Consider the following 26,147-nt stretch of genomic DNA (forward strand, 5'->3'; position numbering starts at 1 on the left):
CTTTCATTTGAATTTCAGAGATTGAGGGAGAGAGAAAGAGAAACATTGAAAAAGAGATAGAGAGTTGTAGAGTAGGTTTGAACTTGATATTTGATAGATGGAGACAGAGAAAGAGTCAGAGATGGAGTTTGAGAGTGAGATGTGATCAAGAAAGAGAGGGAGTTGAAGTTTATGATGAATTCGTTAAATTTAGTTGAAGTTTATGTTAAGTTGTTATTAATTATATAATGGTTAAAACAGAATGGTAGAATATTTGTCAAGATGATTAATTTGCTATTAAAAGACTGCTCATAGCTGCAGTCTAGAGGTAAGTGGATATGATCATAATTATGATTTCTTGCAAATGTAAATGTTATATTTTCTTATAATTGTTACAATGTTAGCCTTTCTTGATAGGCCCTTTCAACTTATCCAAAATGATATGATTTTGGTATGGAAATGACTTTTTATGTAAATGCTTCCGCTATGTTATAAAAATGTTATAATGAAAAAGAAAAAACAAGAAAAGGAAAGAACAGAATGAAAAGGAAAGGAAAGAATGAAGGAATGAATGGAAGAATGAAAGAATGAATGGAAATGAATATATGAATGTATGAATGTTTAAAGATATTTAATGGCCTTATGATGACAGAGCGATGGTACCAAAGCTAAAGGAGCGGAGGCAACCATCATGTATGATCCGCCAAGAATGGCTCACTCGAGTGCACCATAGTTTATCGAGTGATGTTCATATCCTTGACGTGGTTCCACATGTGGCCACATAATTGGAACCGGGATCCTAGTGATCGCCAACCCATGCACACAGGGCGTAAATGTGTGTTGGCCACAATGATATTGAACTAACAATTAACGATTCATGAATGATGTTATGCTATTATAGTTTGATGAAAACATGTTCTCTGGTGTTGTTTAGTAGATATTGATGATGTATTTTTGGAACTAAATAATATTTTCCAATTTTACTTACGGTATGATGTATCTACTTACTGGTATTCGACTCACACTTGCTTTCTTCATAATTTTTCTAAAAACAACCTAGATGAAGACATTGATGAATGCTAGAGGCCAAGGAAACTAGAGCCAAAAGATAATTCTAGAAGAGGAAAGGAATAAAGTTTAAGTTTTATTAGATGCGTTATAATTATTTTTATGAGACTCTGGTATTATGGATTATTTGTTTATGGAATTCTTATAACCTCATGAGAAATGCGTAATATCTCCTTAGGAAGGGGGTGTTACACACACATAGTTAATGAAGAATAAATTGAATATCAGTCGGATGATTCAAACATTGCTTTCAATGATTGGAACATACCCAAAATTCCTAATAAAGAAATTATAGGAAAAAAATGGCCAACGTCAACATTTAAAAGTGAAAACGTTTATGCCCTTAACAAAGAGCATGAAACATGCCAGTAATTTAGTCTAGAGGCAATTAGGAAACACATGAGAGATGGTCGTAACTACATCCATATCAAGTACTTAGTTCAAATTGCAGTAAAACCCTTCATAAGAAAGGGTTTTAAAGCCTCAGTCTTGTTATGTTTACGACAAAAACGATTCACTCATTTTAGTGATCCACACATGTTAAAAGCTTTAACATTGAACATCAAAACTTCGTATCGGAGTTCAACCTTTAGCTTTGATCTACAGAATCTACTATAAATGTATTGGAACAAACATGAACTTCCAATCCGATTGATTGATGATTTGTAGGACATACAAGGAATGATAAAGAATTTTACTTTGATCAACCTTGTCTTTGATAGGTTTGACTTGAATTGACTCAGTATTGATTTGTAGGTCATTTTGCAAATAATTGCAAACAGCAGATCCAGGAATTCATTTTACCAGGGGTGTCAATAAAATAATAAAATATAATGATAAAATAATTTTTTTTTTTTTTTTGTTCTCTTTATATATTATATTTTTATTATAATATGGTAAATACAATCAAAAATAGAAATTATACCACAATATATGTATCACAAAAAGCATATTTATCTGACTTCATAAATATATGCTAAATTCATATATTAGTTACCATATATGCACTAGTATAAAAGTAAAGGAAAATACAAAATACAAAGTGCCTAAAATTGTATTTTACGCGGTCTTAGAGAAATAAAATCATCAAGTATCAAATCTAAATCGAAGTTTTTAGCAATTTCCCTTTCAATGTAAACAAGTAAACTATCTCCAAGAAACTCATCTTCTATTTTGTTACTAAGTCTTGTTTTAACAATTTTTATTGCTGAAAATGCTCGTTCGGTAGTTGCTATAGACACTGGAAGAGTCAAAATAAGACGAACCAATCTATCAATAGAATAATATGTATCTGATTTTCCTGTCTCTATCAATTCTCGACATAATTCCGCAATGGAAGACAATTTTTGTAGTTTCGGATGATTAAGCATATTAGCTTCAAAATGCTTCAACTGAAATCTCAAAATAATTTTTTCCTGTTCAGAAAAATCAAGAGAATAGTACTTCTTTGCAAGACTACATATATCATCAATATTAAATAATTTATAAGCATCATTTGGATCCAAAGCTAAACTAAATGTCAAGAGTTTCATTGCCCTTTCACCAAATCTACAATCAAGCTATTGCAATTGAAAGTCTATAGCAGCATTGAATACATCAAAATGATAATGATGTTCCACCGTAATGTGATCCCGTTGAAGACGACCTTGGCCTTTAACATAACGAGCACCCAAATTCGAAATGTCTATTTCAAATTTCTTGGAGAAAGAGACTACTTTCTCAAGAAAATTATCCCAATCTTCATTTCTCAATTTTAGGAGGAGTGCTTTTGTATTAGAAACTAATTGCATAGCATTCAAGATGTCTTGAGATTTTTGTTGCAAATGTTGACAAAGACAATCAATGATACACATGATTTCCCTCATCAAATGTAAAATGAATATGAATTTGAATGATGCAATCATTTCATAAGCAGTATCAGCATCCCCACGTTGAGAGTAAGTGGATCCTTCCTTTATAATCTTTTCAAGCACTAAACAAACAGGATTAAACAGCCTTAGTAAGCTACAAATAGAATAAAAATGAGAACCCCAACGAGAATCACCAGCTCGTTTCAAAATGCCAATTTGGTTAGCTCCTTTTCCAGTTTCAAGTTCATCAATAGCTATCAAATATGCGATATCTGCTTCTTGAGCATCTTGCAAATCACGATGGCGTTTACATGAAGCACTAACCACATTGTTAATGAAATTCAAATTTGAGAAGAAATCATGAACAACAATTACCTCTTGAGATGCAGCAACTAATGCTAATTGTAATCGATGTGCAAAACAATGAACATAGTATGCACAAGAACATTCATTAAGAAAAAATGCTTGCAATCCTTTTCATTCACCACGCATATTGCTAGCACCATCATACCCTTGTCCACGAATTTGAATATCAAGACAATTTTGAGAAAGAACATCAGATATTTTATCCTTTAAAGTCAATGCCGATGTATCTTTAACTTGGACAATATCAAAGAAGCGTTCTTGTATAAAACCATCTTAGTTAACAAATCTCAAAACAATAGCCATTTGTTCTATCTTAGACTCATCTCGTACCTCATCAACAATAATGCAAAATTTTGAATCACCAATTTCTTCACGAATTGCATCTCGCACCCTTTTTGCCAAGACATGTAAAATATCTTTTTGGACTCGAGTGAAGTATATTTTGCATTTTGTGGAGCATTTTCTAAAACAACCTTAGCAACATCGTCGTTGAAATTGGACACAAGTTTTATAAATTCAAGAAAATTACCACGATTTTTAGAATCGGGACCTTCATCGTGACCTCTATAAGGACATCCTTGATATGCTAAATACCGAATAAATTCGATTGAAGTCTTCAATCGCAATCGATTGTTCAATTTTTCTTCCGAAGTTTGCTTATCTATCACCTATCACCTTATCAATATGTTGAGATTGATTCTTCAAATTGTCACAACACTTAACAGCATTATTATGAGGTGAACATGACCCATTTCCCATGTGGACCAAAAAAGAACAATGCGTACCATCATTAACTTTCTCTTAATTACGAAATCCTTCAATAGTAAATGCACTACCTCCAAACCGCCCCGTTGGCTTTTTAGCAAAAAGAAAGTAGGGTGAACAATAAGCAACATTTTTGTCCTCAGAATATTCTAACCAATCTAACATCTTATACCAAGATGATTGAAATCTTCGGCGGTTTTTTTTAATTCCCGAAAATGGATATCCAAAACTACTAGAAGGAATGAACCTATTCGGACCGACTTTAAAATAAGCACATCTAATTTCATCCCGTTAATTAACAGGATATTCTCATATTTGAGGTCGTAACTTGGGATCATGTTGTAAAGTAGAAATGTCAAATGGCTCAACTACTTGAGATTTAATTCTTGGCATCTTAGAAGGATGTTGCTTAAGAGATAAAGTTTGAGGATTGGATGTCGAGGAAGACATTTTAGAATTTGAATCAACATCTTTTTTCTTAAAAAATGCATCAATTGTTTTTGGCTTGCCCATAATGTAATCTAAGAATTTTCAAAAACCTTGAAAATTATTTATCTATTAGTTTTAATTCTCATAGTAAACAATTCATGTCTAATGAAACATACTCTAAGTCTCTAATGATATTATAATAAAATTATTAGCATATTCCGATAACTATTAGCCTAAAATGAATTAATAAAAAGAACAAACCTGAGATTGACAATAATCTTCTGAAACTCGTTGATGCTTGACAAAATCCCAAAATATATAAAACACACCTTACAAAAAAAATAACAATATTGTTTTTATTAGAATAAGATAAACAAAATGATGAAAATAAGAGATATATCACAATTAAAAAGCTCCATAAATTTCAGTCAATCATATTAGAGTTTGCAAATTGCCCAATTAAAGGAGAAATACGCATCTACAATGGGAGCGCCGCACTACAATTTACAAAATGAATAAATAAACAATAAAGTTCTTGAATAGGGGAAAGAAAAAAACAAGCAGGATTTTGAATCTTGGACCATTTTTGGTTATGAGTTATGAGTTATGACAAATTTGACTGTGTACAAAGAACAAGCACAATGAAGGCTGTGGGGCCGTGGGTCTTGTGCAGAGCCACTGTAGCAACAAACAAGCTAAAAAATAATCTATTCTTCCACATTCTTCATTCTTTCTCACTTTTCTAAGCAATACCAACCAAATATATTTATATCCCCTAGGAACCGAATATATTTATAAACAATAAAGCAAGTTAAGCAACCGTTAAGAGGAGATACTCATAGAGTCAGTCACTCTCCGACTCTCGGTCTCAGATCTGGACAGCCAGGACTGGTTATTTTCGCGAAACAAAAGTGGGGCTGATTCAAGTTTTGTCGCCAATAGATGTTTGTTGGGTCGAAGAAAGCCGAGGGTGGCATCGTGGCAGTGAAAATGCCGATGGTGCGGCTGAGCAAGTCAAGTTTGATGGGAGTGCTGCACAGTCCACGGTTATTACAATGCAAGAGCAGAGGATTTGTGTTTGATTTAGGAGGGAATAATAATCCCCACACTTCAACGGAATTGGATTTCTCCAAGCTGGTGATTAGTTTCAACGGCAAGTCTGAAAACAAAACGCTTGAGCCACAGGACATGTTGGAGTCTGGAAGAGGGTTAGGGATTTAGGGTAAGATTATTTTTTTTATTTTTTTTTTTTCTTTTGTTTAGTGTATTGCTGTGCTGGTGCTTGCACATTGAGACTTGAGATTTTTTTTTTTTTTTTTTTTAAAGGCGGTAAAAATATTTTGCAGGGGCGGTAATGATATTGAAATTTTTTACCAAGGGCACCCTCAAACTTTTGACTTAAAATTACTTTCTTTCTTTTTTTTACTGGGGGCGCTCGCCCCTGGGTCACCCCCTATCTCTCTGCCACTGATTGCAAAGTAAAAAATAATATCAAATAGTTAAATACATCCAATGAAGAGCAAGAACAATTAATAAATGTTTTGGAGTTAAAAGATACTGACTCTAGTGAATGTGAAGACAACATCCCAGTAACAAGATCATCTAGCAATTCTTTATATGATAGTGAAAATTTTGAAAATTCTAGTTCACCTAACATAAACTTTGGTTGTAAAGATAGTTGTTGTAAAACAGTCAATGTTCTAACTAAATAAGAAGAACAGAAAGAATTGTTAATTGATTTAATTAGTAAAATTAAAAATCCTGAGTTAAAATCCCAATACTTAAAAGGTTAAGTGATCTTTTAACAAAAGGGGAAACAAGTAGAACTCCTAAGCCAAAAATTAGTCCTAGTTCAACCTTACAAAGATTTGACAAACCTAAAAAATAAGTAACAATACAAGATTTGCAACATGAAGTAAATCAGATAAATCTAGTCAAGAATCTCAAAAAGAAAACTTTGATAGTGTTGTTATTTATTATTTGAAGAAAACTCTAATATATATAATTTTATTGAATTCACATTTTAAGATGGCTATCAAAAGCGATATAGATTCCTCAAAGGTCGAAAGCCTTAACATAATTAATTTTAGAATGTGAAAATGACACATCTCTTATGTTATGACGCATAAGAGAACATTGTACACCTTAACAACAAGCAAACCTGAAAATAGAGGACTAAAAAGATGATGAGGTCATCAAGAGAAATGAAAAATGGATGGTAGACAATTTGTATCGCCCCGTGGAAATCAATTAACTGGTAATTGACTCTATGGTTCGTCTCACAGCCATATCCTCTAAACTCAAGGATCTTAACCTCTCCTAAACGAGAGAATACAGTAGAAGACTTTAACTACAGGAATAAGAAAGCAATAACTAAATACCATAATCAAGATAACCAAAGTAAAGATAAAACATCATCACATAAATATATCTCCAAATGTTTCTGGTTAATAAACTCATCATCAAAATAAGTTACAAACCATATAAGAATTTCTTGGAAATAAGATAATCAAATCAACTCATAATCTTAAGTAAAGCCAACATAATGACGATCTCAATCATCTCTGCCCATATGGTCCCTCCATCGTCCCATATGGACTTCAGCCATACTAGGTCCATATCTTCAAAGATGACCTGAATCAGGTCCTGTGCAACCACCATTATGCGGTTTGAAGGCATCCTCCTCTACGCTAGCTAAACCGCGCAATTATATACAATGGAGGAGAAAAATAAAATGGGTTAAGTTCAAAGACTTAGTGAGTAATAATGCACACTATACCTATGCCATTAAGTGATAAACTTCGTTTAGTAAAGTATGCAATATTTTAGGTATGACAATTATTCACGAATGCAATATATATGTAATGTTATAATCATGAAAATCAGTGATAGTTCAATAATATGGTCTACCTGAAATATTACTCATTCTCAGCAGGGTTGGCGCTATCCCGAGGAACTTGTAATACAATACCAGTGCCCCGGATATTGTACGCTACTGTCTATAACACTAGCCGCCCGATCGAGTCCGACCTTGGGTGGCCCACACTACTAGTGATGTACACCCTGTAGTGATCAACCATTAGGCATGGCTACTACAGTCACGATTAACCATTGGATCTAAGGCCTATATAACACATATATTTGACCATAAAGTTAACATGTATAGTAAGCTCATAGCTGTTATCCAGCACGTATAGATGTACCATGTCATACGATGTAATTAGTCTTGTTCGTATTTTACATGCATGCTTTTGCAAGTCTCATTATCATTATCTTATTAAGTAGCACGTTTTCACAAATGATAGAGTTCATTATGTAGCAAAATGTATTTCATGAGAGTTGTAAATATGAATGTTTGGAACACAAAATAGTCGTGCAATGTGGGAAAAGAAATGATAAGCATTATGTGAGTTAAAACTCACCTGGGTCGTACAAATCCTTCGAAAATTCCTCCAAATGGTCAGGGTTCTCCAAACCTGTAGAAAACTAAGCATTAATCCTAAGTCCAACTAAAACGAACCTAGAACAGTAAAATATGGGCTTTAGAATGTGGGGCCAAGACGGTGCTCCCTGGGACGTCTCTGGGCAAGCGCTCAGCCCTAGGGCGAGTGTTTGGCCAGAGAGGCTCATGTAGAACCTCATTTGGTCCAATGTCCTCCGAAGCCTCCTCAACTGGTCCTAAGGTTACGAAAAGGGTTTCTAACATATCATAACCAAAACAACGTCTCCATATAACAAGATTAAGTCTAATGGAAATGAAAAGCTTATAATAAGATTAAATCTTAAACTTCTAGATTCTAACAACTAACCTACTATAAAACAAGAAACTAGCATAACAACCTAGTAAAATCACCAAAGACAAGTAGTGGTTACCTCATGCACAACAAGTCCTCCAAGAAAACCTCATCCTTCTCTAAGAACACTTACAAAACCTCATAAACTCTCAAGAATCAAACAAGCACGGTTTCTCTAAGGCTAAAAAGGCAGAATGGGTTGCAAAAGGCGTGGGAAGGGGTATTTATAGGGTAGAAAAAGATGTGAGCTCTGCATGAGCAGTTCTGAAAAGGGGCGAGCACTCGGTGCTATACTGTCGAGCGTTCGTGTACTGTTTATCTAGTGGTTTTTAGGTTGCAGGTCATATGCTCGAGCAAAAACCATTGGTCAACAAAAAGTCAACGAGTGCTCTCGTGTGGCCCCCCACGCAAGCGTTCGGCTAGAAAGTTCAAAATTCTAAAAATGCCCTTCAAGCTGTCCCTAGTGACCCAAAGCCCAATTGACCCTCTAACCAACCTGTTTTAAGCCTAGTTAATTATTTTGGGTCACTACACAACTTGATGGCAAGGGCCACTCTTCTCCACAGCATGAAAGATAACATCGTCCATCTTTTTGAAGGACACGAGATAGGTAGGGATATGATGGAAGCACTAGAGAGAAAGTATGGTCCTAGGTCTTGCACAGTTGCACACACATATAACTGTTATTGGACAAGTATAACAGTGCATGTATGAGTGAGGAAGACTAAGTAGATGAGTTTATAAATTAGATAGAACTTATTGCAAAAGAACTTGCATCTCTTAGAGACAAAATTCTCGTAACCACCATACTGAACGATTTTCCTATGTTATGGGAACATGTGATGACTTCATTAGTACATAGTGGGAAAAAAACTCTCCATGGTTTCCCTACCAATATTACTCGTGTTGGAAGAGGAAATGATTAAAATAAAAAGGAAGAAGGCATCCAACAAGTTAATGATGACTCAAAACACCGCTCAGACTCCACCTACTCCAACATTTAAAAGCAAGCCCAAATAATCTGAAATTAATTCTAAAGATTTTAATACGTAAATCATGTACTAGGGGAAAAATGACGAGTAAGTCTTTTTCAAAACATTGAAAATAATTAAATTTATTGGAAATAATTCACTATGATATATGTGGACCTTTAAGAACTAAAACACATCGAGGAATTGAATACTTTATTACTTTTACTTACGATTATTCAAGATATAGACACATATATCTTATTGAAAATAAATATGATAAATTAGAGGTAGAAAATCAATTAAGAATGTCTATTAAAAACTTGAATAATGACAACGGAGGTGAATATGAAGCCATGGATTCTTTCAGCAAGCAAAATGGAATAAGACATTTATACACGATGCCTTAGAAGTCTCAAAAGGAGAAACAAAACTTTAATAGATAAGATAAGATACATGATAGCATATGCTGAGTTACCCATGCATTTTTTAGGAGAGACTTTATTCACTATAGCATATTTTTTTAACATAATTAAGACTAAATCTAAACCCCTCACACCCTATGAATGTTGGCGAGGCTTAAAACCAGATGTTGAAAATCTCAAAATATGGGGATGTAAGGCACATGTACTTATTCCAAAGCCTTTAAGGGATCAATTGAGGAGTAAAACTTGAGAATACAGATTTATAGGATATGTAAAGAATGATAGTGGATACATATTTTACCATTTAGACAATGATTAATAGAAAGTATGGACGCTATGTTCCTAGAAAACAGCAACCCAATTACACTTGTGGATGATATCAAGCTTTTACAAGATGAAGATCTTCGGTGTCTAATGCCAAAAGATGTTTTGTTAGAAGATGAACAAGAGACAAATCTTCAGAAAAGTGGGAGCAAAAGAAAATCCAATGATCTACCACGCATAGTAACACCCCAAAATCTGGCCTTGACCAGTCTGGTAGGGTTACTAGCAAATTTCCCAACATAACTAACTCGTAGTTAGTAGAGAAATCGTTCATCTAAACATTATCAGAGTTAATGCATAGAAATGTGAAATAAATCTGAGAGAAACTAATAACCATAAAGTCAAGTATGTACTATCCTCGAAATGTAAACGCGGAGCAACTAATAATAACCTGATCAAACTATATAACATGAAAATTGCTAGTCTTACATAAATCTTTAGTGGCAACCTTGCCACATTTCTGTTTCTAAGGATAGGTTTCCTACAAGATGTAATAACCGCGTAAGTCTAACGACTTAGTAAGTAAACCCAACAGTTGGGTACCACATGAGCCAATTTATAGAATTAAACATGCAATTTGATAAAGATTTGTAAGAGGTGTTGCCCCTGTTATATAATTAAACGTGCGCCAGTCATGAAATAATCATTGGATCCAAGGCCCATATAATACATTCACACACAGTTTGACCATAGAATCAAATCTATATAGTAAGCTCATGGCCATTATACCGTATGTACCGATGTACCATGTCATACAATGCATCTTCTTAACCAATTATTAAAGCAGTTACCAAGTTGTACAAAATATTATCATGCTCATATCATACGCATGCTCAATCAGCTGGCATATCGTACGTTTTTAAGAAAAGTGGTCGTAAGTGTTTACTTACCTCGTGTGCTCGCTTGAGTCCTCCGACATCATAAATCCCTGCTATAGTGAAATATAAATCCCTGCTAAGCAGTATTGGAGAACTTCTTCGAATGACATAATAAGTTTGTACCTAGCGAAATGGGTCATCAAAATCCTAGACTCACGTGTTTAGAGTCAGTGAGTGTACGTCCTGCTCCTTGGGCAAACGCTCGGCCTCAAAGGCGTACGTTCGACTAAAGAGTGGGAATTCTCAGTCAAAAGCTCCAAACTTGACCTCATGCTTCTAGGGTGTGGTAAATCTCATCCTAGTTTCCTAACGGACACATGCAAGGTACACATCATGCAACTCAAAGCAATGAAAGGCGGGTTTAAAGCTCTTTAAAACATTTTTGGTCTTTGTAAGGAAATAGGTAAAAGAACTTATCAAAGCATCTTGAAAACTTGTATGAACACAAAATAAGAAGTATAGCTTAAATGCTAGAGGTTTGGACAAGAAGTTACCTTAGAAGATGGCAAAGCACCAAGATCTCCTCCTTCTCTCTCAAAGTTACTCTTCACACTATGATTAGGGCTTTCTGAGGTTAGGGGAGGCTGAGGGTCAAAGGGTAGGGTTTACAAAGAGGCTTGGGGCGTGCTTTACTCTAAAAAGGTGGAGAATGGGTTAAAATTCCTTTTTAGAGCATCAGCGAATGTTCGAGTACTATTACACATTGGATAAAAGGGTTCAAGCGTATGTTTGGGGTATTGCCCAATGGTTCAAAGACTGGTCAACGAGCGCTTGTGGTGGTCCCCCTAGCGTACACTCGCACTATAGGTCAGGTGCGTACGTTCGGGTGGTCCCCTAGCATACGTTCGGTCAGTGAAGGGTGGTTTTGGGTTTTGCTTAAAAAAGGCTCAAGGAGTTAGGCTACTTATAAAGGGTTTAGGGTGTTTGGTTTATAAAACCTTGTTTTATGAAAACATTAGCCACTTCACAGTAAATCATTAACCTTTTAAAACAAGTGTTTTTGTCGGGGTATTACACGCATAGATATAAATAATCAAAACAATGGGAGTAAAATACAAAGGCGACTGTCAAACATACTTAGGGATCATTATGTGCTAAGTGCAAATGATGTAAATTTACAAGATGATCTAGTGAACTTCAAAGAAGTTGTAGCCAATCACGATGCTAATAAATTGATTGAATCTATGAATGAGGAGTTGAAAATCAATATAAAAAAAAATGACGTATGGGAGCTCACAAATCTACCAAGTCAAAGAAAAGCAATTGGGTTACTGCATAGACGGAAGTTTTCGTGGACACCAGAATGAACGATTCTATTCACTTTTGTTTAATAGGAGACGTAATTGGTCAGATCAAAGATCGACAACGTCGATGAGGTGCAACTATTACAGTTTACATAAATGTAAAGTTCACCAAAAGGCATTATGTTAAGATTGAATAATATCTATACTCTAAAAGTGCAAAAGACGCTAATAAAGCGTATCAAGAAAAACCTCAGGAATAATGGCTCTAGTGGAAGTACTTGATCAAAAGTTTGGTTCAAGTCGACACATAGCTTTGTGTACGGTTTAAGTCATCAATTGTGGAATAGGTGGAAACTATGTTTCCAACCATAGAGAATTGATGTCATTCATTTGAAAAATAGCGAAATGAAGTCACTCGTAGTACGCTATCAGTAAGAAAGCATATGGCAAAGGATACAGTCAGATAAGATGACAAAAGCGTGCGTAAATGAAGCCATGGCATGATCTAGCATCGATTTGTAAGTTTTATGGATGAAAGTTGGCATGGGGCCAAAAATTGTAAACATGCTAAACTCAAGTTTATTACTAAGTGTTATAGTGTGATCAAGTGGGAGATGATGATATACGAATGATCACACCACAACAAATGTAGTCATCCCCACAACAAAATATTCCCATGGAGGTTACTAAAAAGTGAAATAGTATAACACTTGGTGAAGGGTTATATTACTTGCACCAGGGAGTTAGAAACTATTGTACGTTCAATTTTTAGCAATATTCTCTGCCTTATTTCTCTTTGTCCTCCGTAGGATATTCATCCTAATGGGAGACTTCTAAAAGATCATACTTTACTGCTTAAATAATTTACACTTCTAGTCTCTAGATCTATTGGCTTTCTGACGATCCCTCCCTTATTTTGCATGTGTAGGTTAGAAAACGTCTTAAAATTATCGTATATGTTTCTTGCATCAACAATTTTTTTTTTTTTTTTTTTGTAATTAATAAAGAGGAGGAGAGAAGGTTACGTGGAGCCTTTGGTGTCATTGGACATTTAGCAAACAACCATAAGACTAGGTCAATAGCAAGTAAAATAATAGGATTAAAATTTATTCAATTTGACAAACCTTGTAAAATATACAAAATTAATTTTAACTTACTAATTTTTTATCTTAAAATAACATAGAATACTTCATAGAAAAACTTTTATTCGGGCGCCATTGTTGACGTGTGGAGGTTTGGACTTTTGGCCAGCACGCAGAAAAGGAAAAATAAGGTTTGAATTTTGGTTGAATCAACGTAAGAAACCCACGAGAAATACTAAATATGATAATTCTATCCCATATTTATCGAATAAGTAGTTGAAGTGACACTCTTAATTAATTTTTACATTAATTATTGTTAGATAAAAAAAATAAAAATAATAATAGTTAATTTGAAATGCAACGTCATTGAATAAACTACTATAAAACTGCAGGAAACGGAACCAATTTAGGAGGGGTAAAATGATCAAAAAAAAAAAAAAAATTGAACCATTTTACCCCTTCAATACACTAGCAGTTTGGACCATTTTACTTATTTTAAGAGCGTAGGATTGCGTTTGAGAAATAGAGCTTTTAAATCAAAAAGAACTTTTGGGAAAAAGTTTCATATTTAAGCTTTTGTTAAAATCGTGTTTTGGCAATTTTTAGGCTTTTTGGACTATTAAAAACGCTTTTAATTTTTTTACCAAATGAGTACTTCTTTTTTTAAATGGGCTTTTTAAGTATTAAAAGCACTTTTAAGACCCTCAAACACAATTCCAAAAAGACTCTAAATATAGTAGCGTGATTATTTTCAAATAGTAAATCAATCAGCTGAGAATCACGCCTTATGAAGTGAAAGTTGGTAGTTCAAATTTCTTTTTCCCATTTTCTTTCTCTTATATATATATATATATAAAAGCGGGATCTCTCTAAATTTTTGGTCCATTTTACCACTCCTAAATATATCGACAAAATTCTCTCAATTTTATTTAAAATTAAGTGATTTTTTTTTTTTTTTTTGACATGTCTACACAAGAAAATGAGAAGAGGAGATTCGACCTAGTGACCTCTACTTCATGAGATATGGTTTACACCCAATTGAGCTATCCTTGTTATTTATTTTCATTGTTACTCGTATCATTGTTTACTAAATAACATTTACTAAAACATGACCAAAAAAAAAAAAAATGTTAATCTTATCTTATATTATCCACTAAAGCTGACGTAATCTCAGGCGGACGGAAGTGGGCGCACGCGCCACAAATTGCACGCGGCAAGAGGAAGAAAACTCTTTCCTCTACCTTGAACTTCAATCAAAAAGAATATCTTCCCCATTGGAGAGAGTATTCCCTCTACGCTTCTACCTTCAACTTCAACTCCAGGAAAACTACAGACCACCTTATTCAACAATCGCTGCTGTCGTCCCAATTCTTCAACCCTATCCAATAAAACCTTTAACCTGTGCGTGAATCAAACAGCTTGCAGGGAGATCGAAGGAAGGACGAGATGGCGTATGTGGACCACGCGTTCTCGATAACGGACGAGGACATAATGATGGAGACGTCTTACGCGGTGAACAACAGGCCTCCCATCAAGGAGATCGCTCTCGCCGTCTCGCTCCTCGTCTTCGGTGCCGTCGGCATCATCGTCGGCCTCCTCATGGCCGTCAACCACGTTGCCGGCGACCGTGCTCATGGTAATATAGTGCTTCTTTTTGTTTTATTTTTTGCATATTGTTCCTGCTATTCCTTTAGGCAATTGAGTGTACCCTGATCCGGGGGTAGGGTTTCTTTTCCTCTTTTTTTCTTTGGTGGGTGAAATAGGGTTTTAGATTGTGGTTCTGCTTCGTTCGTTTGATGCGAAATTAGTGGACAATGGAAATGATAAAATAAGAAAACTGGGAAATTGGCCGCTCAATTTTGAGCTTAAAGCCCGCTAATTTGGGTTTGATGAGAATTAATTACTGGAAATGATATTAAATAAAAGGAAGAAAAGAAAAACAAAACTTTTTTGAGGCGAAACAGATCCCAAAGCGAAGTAATGCTTTTTGTGGAATTTCTTGTGAAATTTTGATCTGTTGACTGTTGGGCTTCTGAAAATGAGGGGATATTAGTGCAGCATAAGACTAAGTTCCATTTGGGTTTGCGATTTCAAGATGTGTGATTTTTAAAAATTTAGTTAAGAACTCGGTAAAATCGTAGTCTAGCCTTTAAAATCCACCACCTTGCCCATGATTTGAAAACACAAAATTTTCTATGTTTTCAAATTGCAATTTTTTAAAAAATGCATTTTCAAACGATACATTTTCTGCAATTTGTTTAAAATTGCAGTTTCAGTATGTGAAATCACAATGACAAACAACTGAACTAAGAGTAGTGTCTTTTTTGTTTGTGGCTTTTGGCTCTCAGACTGATTTTGTTTCGTTGATGATTGATTAGGGATCTTCTTTGCAATACTGGGTTCGATCTTGTTCATTCCAGGCTTTTACTATACACGAATTGCATACTATGCTTATAAGGGATACAAAGGCTTTTCTTTCTCCAACATACCTCCTGTATAATGCACGATTTACCAATATTTCAAGCTGGCCTCCCACTCCTGTACAGATCTTCCTGAGTTCTACTTTTAGTTGATGATGTGTATTAGCTGCTAATAGTTCTGAACAGTTTTGAGCTTTTTACTGCAATATGGTGGAATTGTGTTTTTCCATTGACCTATTGGCGATCTTGTGACCTATGAAATGTTATGTATATGTTATATTTTGTACTTGTACCGGTTGTTGTCTCTTTAATCTAGCACGTTTCTCTGCTTGCATGCAGTTTCCTTTTATTCGTTGGCTTATTGGAAAAAGCAGAACAGGAAAATTTGTATCACCTTAAGTTGATTGATTATTTTCTGGTTTAGCTTGAGCTGTACGTTTTGCTAGAAGAATAGTCAGAGAAATTCTTTTTACGTACAAGCATCTAGACTGTTTTTAAATATCCCAACAATGGATATGGTTAACCAATGTTCTTTATTTATGGGTCTGGGTTTCTTATCTATCGAGTTAAAGAAGAAGAATAATTGTATGTTGGATAGCTTGATTGAGATCTTTGGTAAACCAATGTTCTTTTTTTAGGAATTCTGTTTGGTCTCCATTGTTATACAGGATCCTTCACATGGGTGTTTGTTTATGTGAAGCATCTTTATGAATTGTGATCATAGTACTGTTTTAATTAGAGGTTAACAGGAGGAGAATACTTGGTGGCAGGTTTGGGCTCCTCCAAATCTAAAGATTGTAGTAATAAACTGCTCCTCCATGCAGTTTCTTCGATGCCGCATTTTCTGTTGTGTTGTTGTGGTTGGTTTGAATAACAACTATGGGAAATGCACCTTGGAGATGGGTTCCTCAGCTATATCTGTTCTTGGTTTGTTCTTGAGCTTTTGGAATGCCTTTTATGGTAAGTGTAGACTAGGTGATCGACCTTGGCCTGCTTGAGTTTGAACCCTCTTGTTGCCAAATTTGTTGTTTCCAAGAAAATTAGGCTACCTTATCTATTTTGTGGTTAGGCTTTGACCCTTTTAAATGAACATTACGCCTCAACAATATCATGGTAGTGTCATTCCCTGGACAAAGATTGTAGAAAGTGGGTGAGAGATGATGCAGGGTCACCGACCATTCTTTTTGTTTTTGGTTTTTCAGAGGATGGGGGAATGGAAGTGATGAGAATTTTTAGAGAGAAGGCAGTAAGATATAGAGGCTCGTTTGGCAAATAGATTTATGTTTTTGTTTCTAAAAGCTATTTTCGAGAACAAAACAGAAAATCATTTTCTGTCGGTTTTTCATTAAAAAAGCGTTTAATAGAAAATTGTTTAACGTTTCTACATGTATTTTTGTTTTCAATTTTGTGTGTTTTTTTCACCTGTTGGTACGTGATTTCCACAAATTACTCTCCTAGCAGGCCACGGATCATTGAAAGAAATATATGTGATATAATAACCTTAGCAGCAACATCAAATGAGGCGTGGGCTATGGCCCAACAAACAACAATACAAAAGGGCCTCCTCTGTCCTATTTTGGTTAAGATCCTTTAGAGTTTCTAGGATAATCTATTTGGCTGAATATTTGAAATACCAATCATTACTTTAGAATTAAATAATAAAGACTTTGTCGTCTTAACATTTATCACATTTAATAACTCAATATTTTTTATATTCATCATTTTACTATTTATGACTAATAAAAATACTAGACTCTCAAGTGACAAAAACTTTCATGTTAGAGACTATAAAGTAAATGAATAAAAAGAAAATGCCGAGACGAAAAAAAAAAAAAAAAAAACCATCTGCTAAGGTGGCAAAAATCAATCGGATGTAGCAATAGATAAAATTAAAATGAAGACGAGTTCTAAGGGTTAATGTCATAGGTTACGAGGGGTAATGTGTTGGCATCTATATATACCACATTGGTTGAGATATAGAGATCTAAGTTGTCAATTGCCATAATAGAATGTGATGTTTTGAAAATTGTACATAATTTGTAGCAGAAATTGGTATGACCAAATAATTGATGATGAAAAAACTATGTTGAATAATTTTCAATTATGGTATGTGAGATATATTAATAGGAAAGCCAATAAAGTAGCTCATTGCTTAGCAAATATAGCTCTTCGCCAATTCTTGCAACAAGTTTAGTATTTATTCAAAATATTGTACTTAATCAGCAAGATGATTTTCTTGATTTTAGTGGAAGTATGAAAGATTTACTTAAAAAAGAAAAAGAAAAAAAAATTATGTCGGTGTGTCAAGATTGATTTTGATATTTTAACGCACCGAACCCAACACGTGCCGGGTAGTAGTAGTTCTAACTTCCAAAACGTCTAGCAGGCAAGGAGGCATCCAAATCATACCCTCTTGATAAAAGTCAACTACCCTAACAAGTGGAGTAGACCATTCTTGATAAAAGTGCACTCCATCTGTTCCATGAACAGTGATAGCGAGCTATTCATAAAAGAAGAAGAAGAAGAAGACAGGTTAGTTAGAGAGCAGGAAATGGACATGACAAGGTGGTTTTTGTCCGGGTTAGAGGAAAGCAAGCCGTACTTGTTCCTGAGCTTCAACAAACTCCGCCTGGCAGTATTCATGATTTTGGTTGAATCAGTTACCTCAACTGGCATTAGTGCTCTTGTCATTGTTGTCTACGAGCATGTCATCGCCACCATTGTCTTGTCCCTTCTCGCTTTCTTCCTCGACAAGTGAGTGCTTTCATTTTCTTTCCTCCCGGTTTGGGAGGAGAAAGAGAGACAATGGGAGATTTATGTTAATTTGATCCATTTCCAAATTTTAATAAGCATTGAGTTGTCTTTGGTGGCAGGAACAGGAGGCCACCTTTCTCCTTGAAGATAATATGCTATGCATTCCTTTTGGGATTCTTGCAGTTAAGTGCATGCAAAGCCTTTTCTTTTTGTAGAAACAATTTGTTAAATTCTTATCAACTTATACGTTGTTTTCTAGGATTACACTTTGTCAGATGCTATTGACAATTTCCCTGCAATTTATAGCATCGACCTATCAAAGCATTGGGCTAAACATGATCCCCTCCATAGTATTTATAATGGCCCTCATCTTCCGCCAAGAAAATCTCAGATTTTGGAACATCATCGGACAGGCGAAGATATGGGGTCTACTCCTCTCGGCTGCCGGAGCATTGGCTGTAGTGTTGTGGAAGGGGCCAGTAGTTCTAACCTCTACGTTGGTTAACATCAAAGGAACAAGTGATAGTGTCCTTGGCAGCGTCATGATCATTGTTGGGCTGCTTGCGTCAAGCTTTTGGAATATTTTAGTGGTAACAAAAACATCTCTGCAACTTCATCTCACTACAAGAAAAATGGTTTTTAGCGACGACTTTATGTCCCAATAGCGACGGACAACTAGTAAAGTCGTTGCCGATAGAATTAAAAACTGTCGCTAAAAATACTTTACATAAAAAAAAAAAACTTCTTGTCGCTATTGCAAAGTTATCAACGATGACAATTTGATGTCGTTGATGATGATATGTACATCAATGATGACTATACAAAGTCGTCGCTGATTTTTATCTTGGGCCAAACATTGTTTAGTTGTTAACGTAGTCATGATATAATTTTTGCACGGTCGTGTACTTCAGTTCTACCTAGCAGAACTATCCTTAACCGCGATGATGAGCTTATTTGGCACAATCCAAACTGCCATAGTCTCTGCATTTGTGATATCATCGTCGTCTTGGAAACTAAAGTGGGAAGGAGGGCTTGTCTTGGTCACCATATTACTTGGGGTAAGCCAATATATATATATATACACGTTAGGGTTGGTATCTAATTAAAAGCCAACTATGAATTTCACGTTATTTAATAATTTTTTTTTAAAAAAAAATTAAATAATCATGATATTTAGTTGAGCTAATTATAATTCATGAGATGATCAATTGAAGTCCTCTAACTGAATTGCGTGTAATTTAGGTGTATCAAGGGATTTGGATATCTCCTTAAAGTAAGTCTAGGTTTAGTAATTTCAGGGAATAGTTTACTGAAATTTATACTCTTAAAAATTCAATTATTTGATAAAAGTGTTCTAGATGATCATGAAATTAAATTAATTAAATACTAGGATTAAAGATGTAGTTAGAAACGATTGACAGTGAACAATAATTTCTTATTCTATCTATGGATATCTCATAAATGAGTTTACTTGTAAGATTTATTACGATAAAGAGGTCTTTTGTAATCATACAAAACCTAGACGGTAATTTAAATTGAGTAATGCTACTCTTCACACTAATTTCATATCAACTAGCGTGGCTTGTTATAAGTAATTTTCTTTTTTATTTTATTGTATTTAAGTAGCTGACTTGAAGAGTCACGTTAGCCGGTATGAACTGAATGTAATAAATGCGTGTGAAGTGTAGCATTACTCATTACAATTTATGGTGGAAAAAATTGTGGTTAGTGAGACTTGAGAAGAGGTTATGAGATAAAGAAAACTCCAAGTAGGGTAGCTCTCACCATTTTTTTTTTCTTTATAAAATGAGAAAGAGAGAAAAATAAAAAGAGAGCACACCCTAGTAAATAGCAAAAAGGATCAAAGTTGTTTAAGGGGAAATTTTACTTAACCCCTTAAACTGTCATCACTTTTGCAATGAATTCCCTAAAGTTCAATTTTTCTCAATTTAGTGTATCTATCTTTTAATTGTTTGCAATCTCACCATTCTGTTAACTTTTTCCAAAATACCCCCATTTTTTTTAGGGAAAAAAAAGTGCAAAGATTAAGGCGGTAGTTTGAATTTAACAGTATTTGCAAAAATACTCATACTTCAATCTTTGCAAAAAAAAAAAAAAAAAATCTAAAAAAAAAAGGATGGGGTATTTTGAAAATTTTGTTGGAATTTAACATAAAATCTTAACGGATGGGGGACATTAAAAAAAAATTAAAAATTTGATACATTAAATTGAGAGATTTTGAACTTTATGGGAGACATTGCAAAAGGGGTGACAATTTAGGAGGGTAAGTAAAGTTTTCCCTTGTTTTGATAAGTAGAAAGAGTAGTTGTTGACCCTTGACCGGGAGGAATTCTTAAACCTAACAAGCTTAACGTAAAAATGAGGTGACTTTTAAAATTACCATTTGATCAAAATCTAATGATAATCAATCACAAGTCCAATAGTGATTTTAAGAGCCACATCATTCTTAAAGTAACACAAAAGGGACTTCTAGTATTACTCACATTTTCATGTACTAAATAACTAGTTTTGGGTGAATTGCAAGGAGTTATGGTGACAGGGTTATCTTATTATGTGATGACATGGGCCATTAAGAAGAAGGGTGTTGTGTTCGAAGTAGCATTTAACCCAGTTCTTGTCGTTTTCTCGTTTCTTCTACAAACATTTTTACTGGGAAATTCTGCACATTTGGGCAGGTATGTCTGTTTAAGTAATTATATAAAGAGAATTAGAGTCCTCTCAAATGTGATGTGGCTATAAGGAATTGATCCATTTCTTTTTCTCTGGCTGTAAGGAATGGATTTATCTAAAAATTTGAGTTGACTAAGAAATGAAGGTGTAGAATTTTTTGGTTTAAATTTATTTTGCTTTTTTCCTTGTTGTGTAGCATCATAGGAGGAGTTTTTGTTATATTGGGCCTTTACCTAATTCTATGGGCAAAAGCCAATGATATGGAGGAGGAAAGGACTGTGGCGGATGATTCCGCTTACTCTCTCCTTAGTTCAACCATGAAAGTGGAAGGCAAGAGTTCAACAATGCTACCTACCCAAAAAAGAGTTCAACAATGATAAGGATAGAAATTTTTTATGATAAATGGTTTGTTTAACTTAAATTAAGAAATTTGTTAGAATTTATTTACATTTGAAAACTTATTCAAATCACTCGTAAAGCTTTATATATATGTAGCCTCTACAGGCTTTTACCTATGGACGTAAGTCATTGGCCTAACCACAAAATATTTGTCTCTCTTTTCTACCTTCATCTCTTTACTTTATTATGAAATTCTATTTAGTATCAGCATTCTTCTTCCACCCAATACTCAATTGCGACCTTTTATCGAACACCTTAGCTGCAACCCCTTTCTTTTTTCACACAAAAATCACACCCACCTCTATTCTGCGACAAATACCAACCAAAACCCAAAGCAAAGCACTACCAAATCAATCCAAAGGCACCGAACAATCCGTCTCTCATTTGCCATATGATCATATGATGGAAACCCACTCGGTTAAGGGTTGGAACTTCTCCGCTTAGAATAGGAGAAACACCACAATACTTTACTTAGGGTACGAGAACACCACAATACTTCACTTAGGGCGGCAGAAACCACATATTTCACAAATAACTTTGTTGCTTCTCATTAACAACCAAATGATCTTTAAATAGAAACACGGTAATAAGATGACACCTAAATTGATAATAACCCATAATTAATCCTAATCCTAATTTCAAATAACCTAATCCTAATGAGTCAGATCATATATACAATATAGAACTAATCCAAATGCACCACCCAATCTCTCTGATGTTTTTCATATGTTTCTGTTAAACTCCTGCTCACCCAAATGCAAACTCTCGAACCCCTAACCTCACCCACATCGTCAGTGTGAGTGTGTGACTTGCTCTATGCGGATCTCTTTGTGTTATGTTATGTAACCCTTTGAAATATTGAAAGAGTATATATATATTACGTGTTAAGCTATTGGCCTTGGGGAATATGGGGTCATATTCCAATATTTTGATGTCAATGGATGGACAATATGGTCTGACATGATTGTTCGAGGGTGAATTAAAGTTATAAACATACTTTCTCTTGTTAATGGACTTTTTCTTTTGTGTGCTTGATAGAAAGATTTTACAAAAGCTACATAAGACAAAGCGGAAGCAATTGAAAGAAAAAAATCAATGTAATGTTTCAAAGTATTTTGCATACTCAGGAATCACGGTTTACAACAGTTTTTTCAATAGTCCATATTTAATTTCAATTTTTCTATGAGAACGAGTAATATTAAATTTGTACAGTTGAAAAACTACAGAATATGTTCCGTAGTTTTCACTCACAAATGGGTTCTTCGTTGAGCATGGCTAGACCAGCTCATGTCCTTCTCACAATGGTTAAAAAACCCCCATAGGGGATCAATCACTGAATCTGTATTTAGGAATGTTCACAGCAGATGCCTACTTTAAACATGCCAAGTCCAGCTTAGTGATCTGTAGGCATGGATCGCTCACAGATGGGGCCTATCTTACATGGCAAAGTCCAGGTTTTTTTTTTTTTTTTTTCCCCACAATGGTAAAGCAATCCAATCCCATCACACCAGATATAAGGATTCTGAGAGTTTGACACAATTTTAGGCGAGTGCCATCAGACCAGGATTTTTCAAGGATCATACTCTTTAAGTGTGCTTTCTAAATTTTTTAGTGATTGAAAACCACTAAAATTGAAAACTAGCGCACATAATTTCAAGATAGACAAGAGAATCAAAATGATCAAAATAACAGAAACACATAAAGCAATCCAGCTTTAACGAATAACATATGATGAACAAAAGCTACAAGAAGTCATCCGTTAAAGCCATTACCGTACCCCTTCATGTAAAGAGATAATGGAAGCACCACATTTGAATTTACTCTGCAATAAAGAGTCTGTCTCTCATTATCAGTGATTTGGTTCAGAGTTCCTGTTCATCCTCCACGTCTATGCCAAGAAGTTTAGCCAACTCTCCACTTTCATATGCTTCAATAGTATCTGGAATCAATATGCCAATGAGTTTCAAACTAGGATTTGTATGACACCTTTTCTTTTGAATGTTAGGCATACTGCCCAATTGATGACACAAAGTTGTGTCAAGCCCTGCCCAACAATTGATTGGATACCCAATAATTCGCTCTTATTTAACTTATGAAGCTACAGAATTGCAAGGATGTTATGTTTTTGCTTAGAAGGTTTAAAGAGTTACTATTTTTTAGGTAGTTATCATTTTTTTAGGTACTATCAATAGCTGCTATCTATGATACTTATGCATGCAGCAAACACCCAACAGATGTAGTTATGATATATTTATAATTTTAAATTCACAACAGCGCATACACGGCTGAGTCCCCATGATGCACCTGCTGAGAAGGGTTTAGTTGCCATTCTTTCATGTAATTTTCAGTTTTGCCAATCAAGGCTATATGTGGGGTCACATGCAACTGAGTCTAATTCCTAGTTAGTATTGAAGTTTGTGTTATTAAGAGTCCATGGCTTTCTATTAGTCGTGGATGTGGTTTCTTAGACTCTTTTAAGTTTAGGTTTATTAGCTAGCTTTTATTTGGGTAAAGTCAATTCTCATTTATCTTTCATATTATTGGAAGATTTTTACTAGCCAGGAAGTCTATTTGAATCTATAAACATTCTCAATTGTGCTCAAACCTCATGTTTGTGTGAAAACATGAAACTCAATGCCCACATCCACTGATTATAGGTGTTCTAGTGATCTCCCGTTAAAATCATATATCAATTTTACAAGTAAAGGCACTATAAATTTGTTTCCAAAGGAAGATGAACTTACCATCTGAGCCTCCAATGTGCTTTTCATTTATGAACACCTGGGGCACAGTACGCCTCCCAACAATATCACTTAGGGCATCCTGAATGTCCGAGCCATCCTCTGCAAGATACAGGGCCAACATATATCAATAACATCCATCATACCCAAACCATGTGCATACATAGGCGCACACGCTACTTCACAGAGCTTTCGTCTAGTGGAAGCTGCTAGAAAAGGCCATGCTAGCTTCCAACTCAGCTTATAAGAATCCGAGTTAGAGCAATTACATTATATACGCAGTCAAGAAAGCTGAATTTTTAATCCTACAAACTGGAACTTAATATGTAAGATTGAGCAATGCATATTCATATAACTCAGCAGAAAGTTCTCCAGTCCATTCAACAGCCATTGCTTTTACTTGTTACTTTACAATATCAGTTACTAATAAATCAAGATCCTTGAATATTATCCTTATTATGCCACCTATGAAAATTCAGTAAGGAATTTGTGAACATACCTCTCTGATCGAGTTCAACAACATGTGGTACTTGTTTTAACTCTTTGAAAACATTTTTGGCCTTTCTACAGTAACTGCATCAACAAATGGGGAGAATAAAAGACCACAGACAGAAAAAAGTGAGCAAATAATTCATAAAATATTATTGAAATATTTCATAGGCTTCAAATGTAACTTGCTCACTGAAAAAAGAAAGAACAACTTGAAATTTTCCCCTGGGTGCTTGTTACTTGAGATTTAGACTTTCTTGTGACATTAAGAAAGTCTAAATCTCAAGTAACAAACACCCAGGGGAAAATTTCAGCAGCTTACAATTATTGCCTGAAATCTGTCTTTTACATAGCATCTCGTCTTAATTGGCCCTCTAGCGATGAAAATTTAACTACCAAATGACCAGAAGCCCTTAATCCAAAAATGTTTAAACAAAAGCAAGCAGAGGTTGTCATAAGAAACCAATTTATGGGATCAGATTCGAAAACCCATAAAATCAAAGTGGACTGATTCAACCTTTTTATGTGATGCTCAGATTACCCATCTCAGATTCACAAAAGAACTTGAGAAGCTATAATGGCAATACATCAAAACTAGCCCAGCCGTTGCATTCAATTGGAAGAATTAAAGAGATATTGTATAAGCAAGCAAATAAGGAAGGAATTGGGAGAAACTGAATTCTATAAAATGACAACATTGGTTCCAATAAAATCAAATAGATCCAAGATCTTCAAATTGCAGTGAAAAATCAAGAAGATGGATGGAGGAGAGAGAAGAGAGTACGGGCAATAGGATTTGGAAAAGATGACGATCTTGTGGGAAGAGATGGTCTTCTTGACGAAGGCAGAAGCAGCCTCAGGCGTCGATGATGATACCCAAGAGAGGGATGCAGCTATTGTTATTACTAACAATGGTAGTATTATCGTTCTCGCCGCCATGGAAGCACAGTAACTCTCTGTCTCTCTCTCTCTCTCAACACTTGGAAAAGAAATCTACGCAATGGTGAACAAAAGAAGCTTTCGCCTTCGACGGAGGATATATTCTTAGAAAGTGGAAAAATGGAGATGACATCATTCAAAATGAAACGACATTGTATTGATCTGCCAAAGCGACGCCATTTTAGATGACATCATTCAAGATGACGTCATTGCATTTGAGTATAAGTTTTGAAGTTTCTCTTTTCTCTAAGACAGTTTTTTTTTTTTGGGTTTGACGAGTTTCCTTTAATCTACCCTGTAAAAGTGACACTTTTTTTTTTTTTTTTTTAATGTGCGAGATGCACATATTTTTTTAATAGTAGGAATAAAATTAAAATAAATTTTATTAAAAACTTATGTGCATCTCACAAATTATAAAAAAAAAAGACATATGTCACTTTTATAGACTAGGTTGAAAGAAACTCCTCCAATCCAATTTGGAAGAAAACTTTGTCCTCTCTCAAAACCTAACCCTCAGTCTCTATTATAATGACGTGAGATTT

The 26,147-nt window shown here is 34.8% G+C and overlaps 4 protein-coding genes across 4 annotated transcripts; 2 read left to right on the top strand and 2 right to left on the bottom strand.

Annotated features, from left to right (window-relative positions):
• Positions 1 to 2,606: 2,606 nt before the first annotated feature.
• Positions 2,607 to 7,118, bottom strand: LOC148583853 (uncharacterized). The gene is made up of 4 exons (XM_088510795.1): positions 7,008 to 7,118; positions 6,619 to 6,807; positions 3,383 to 3,467; positions 2,607 to 3,295 (listed from the first exon to the last, which is right to left on the bottom strand). The coding sequence occupies exons 1-4, from the start codon at positions 7,116 to 7,118 to the stop codon at positions 2,607 to 2,609; spliced, it is 1,074 nt and encodes a 357-aa protein (XP_088366921.1).
• Positions 7,119 to 14,409: 7,291 nt separating this feature from the next.
• LOC132189958 (uncharacterized) lies at positions 14,410 to 15,947 on the top strand. The gene is made up of 2 exons (XM_059604816.2): positions 14,410 to 14,808; positions 15,551 to 15,947. Exons 1-2 carry the CDS (start codon positions 14,619 to 14,621, stop codon positions 15,670 to 15,672), a joined length of 312 nt encoding a protein of 103 aa, XP_059460799.2. The 5' UTR covers positions 14,410 to 14,618; the 3' UTR covers positions 15,673 to 15,947.
• A 2,196-nt stretch (positions 15,948 to 18,143) lies between these two features.
• On the top strand, positions 18,144 to 21,489 carry LOC132190955 (WAT1-related protein At5g64700-like). The gene is made up of 7 exons (XM_088510695.1): positions 18,144 to 18,346; positions 18,466 to 18,528; positions 18,606 to 18,935; positions 19,242 to 19,404; position 19,436; positions 20,892 to 21,042; positions 21,234 to 21,489. Exons 1-7 carry the CDS (start codon positions 18,144 to 18,146, stop codon positions 21,412 to 21,414), a joined length of 1,092 nt encoding a protein of 363 aa, XP_088366821.1. The 3' UTR covers positions 21,415 to 21,489.
• Positions 21,490 to 23,097: 1,608 nt separating this feature from the next.
• On the bottom strand, positions 23,098 to 25,688 carry LOC132190137 (Glutaredoxin family protein). Its single transcript, XM_059605036.2, has 4 exons — positions 25,451 to 25,688; positions 24,677 to 24,750; positions 24,181 to 24,279; positions 23,098 to 23,375 (listed from the first exon to the last, which is right to left on the bottom strand). The coding sequence occupies exons 1-4, from the start codon at positions 25,603 to 25,605 to the stop codon at positions 23,299 to 23,301; spliced, it is 405 nt and encodes a 134-aa protein (XP_059461019.2). The 5' UTR covers positions 25,606 to 25,688; the 3' UTR covers positions 23,098 to 23,298.
• Between the last annotated feature and the right edge of the window lie 459 nt (positions 25,689 to 26,147).

This window comes from Corylus avellana, chromosome 9 (genome assembly GCF_965113065.1).
Source record: "Corylus avellana chromosome 9, dhCorAvel1.hap1.2, whole genome shotgun sequence".
Classification (NCBI taxonomy): domain Eukaryota; kingdom Viridiplantae; phylum Streptophyta; class Magnoliopsida; order Fagales; family Betulaceae; genus Corylus; species Corylus avellana.

What these genes read in the sequence shown, in the direction of transcription:
- LOC148583853 (XM_088510795.1), bottom strand. Translation starts at nt 7,118, where the DNA reads ATGGTGGTTGCACAGGACCTGATTCAGGTCATCTTTGAAGATATGGAC. An exon ending in TTTTAGTCCTCTATTTTCAG is followed by an intron (nt 3,468 to 6,618) that starts GTTTGCTTGTTG and finishes TTGACTTTAAAG; the next exon opens with GATAAAATATCTGATGTTCT. An exon ending in TGGTGCTAGCAATATGCGTG is followed by an intron (nt 3,296 to 3,382) that starts GTGAATGAAAAG and finishes GATTACAATTAG; the next exon opens with CATTAGTTGCTGCATCTCAA.
- LOC132189958 (XM_059604816.2), top strand. Translation starts at nt 14,619, where the DNA reads ATGGCGTATGTGGACCACGCGTTCTCGATAACGGACGAGGACATAATG. An exon ending in TGCCGGCGACCGTGCTCATG is followed by an intron (nt 14,809 to 15,550) that starts GTAATATAGTGC and finishes ATGATTGATTAG; the next exon opens with GGATCTTCTTTGCAATACTG.
- LOC132190955 (XM_088510695.1), top strand. Translation starts at nt 18,144, where the DNA reads ATGGACATGACAAGGTGGTTTTTGTCCGGGTTAGAGGAAAGCAAGCCG. An exon ending in CTCGCTTTCTTCCTCGACAA is followed by an intron (nt 18,347 to 18,465) that starts GTGAGTGCTTTC and finishes CTTTGGTGGCAG; the next exon opens with GAACAGGAGGCCACCTTTCT. An exon ending in AGCTTTTGGAATATTTTAGT is followed by an intron (nt 18,936 to 19,241) that starts GGTAACAAAAAC and finishes ATAATTTTTGCA; the next exon opens with CGGTCGTGTACTTCAGTTCT.
- LOC132190137 (XM_059605036.2), bottom strand. Translation starts at nt 25,605, where the DNA reads ATGGCGGCGAGAACGATAATACTACCATTGTTAGTAATAACAATAGCT. An exon ending in TTTTCCAAATCCTATTGCCC is followed by an intron (nt 24,751 to 25,450) that starts GTACTCTCTTCT and finishes TTGTTGATGCAG; the next exon opens with TTACTGTAGAAAGGCCAAAA. An exon ending in TGTTGAACTCGATCAGAGAG is followed by an intron (nt 24,280 to 24,676) that starts GTATGTTCACAA and finishes TGTATCTTGCAG; the next exon opens with AGGATGGCTCGGACATTCAG.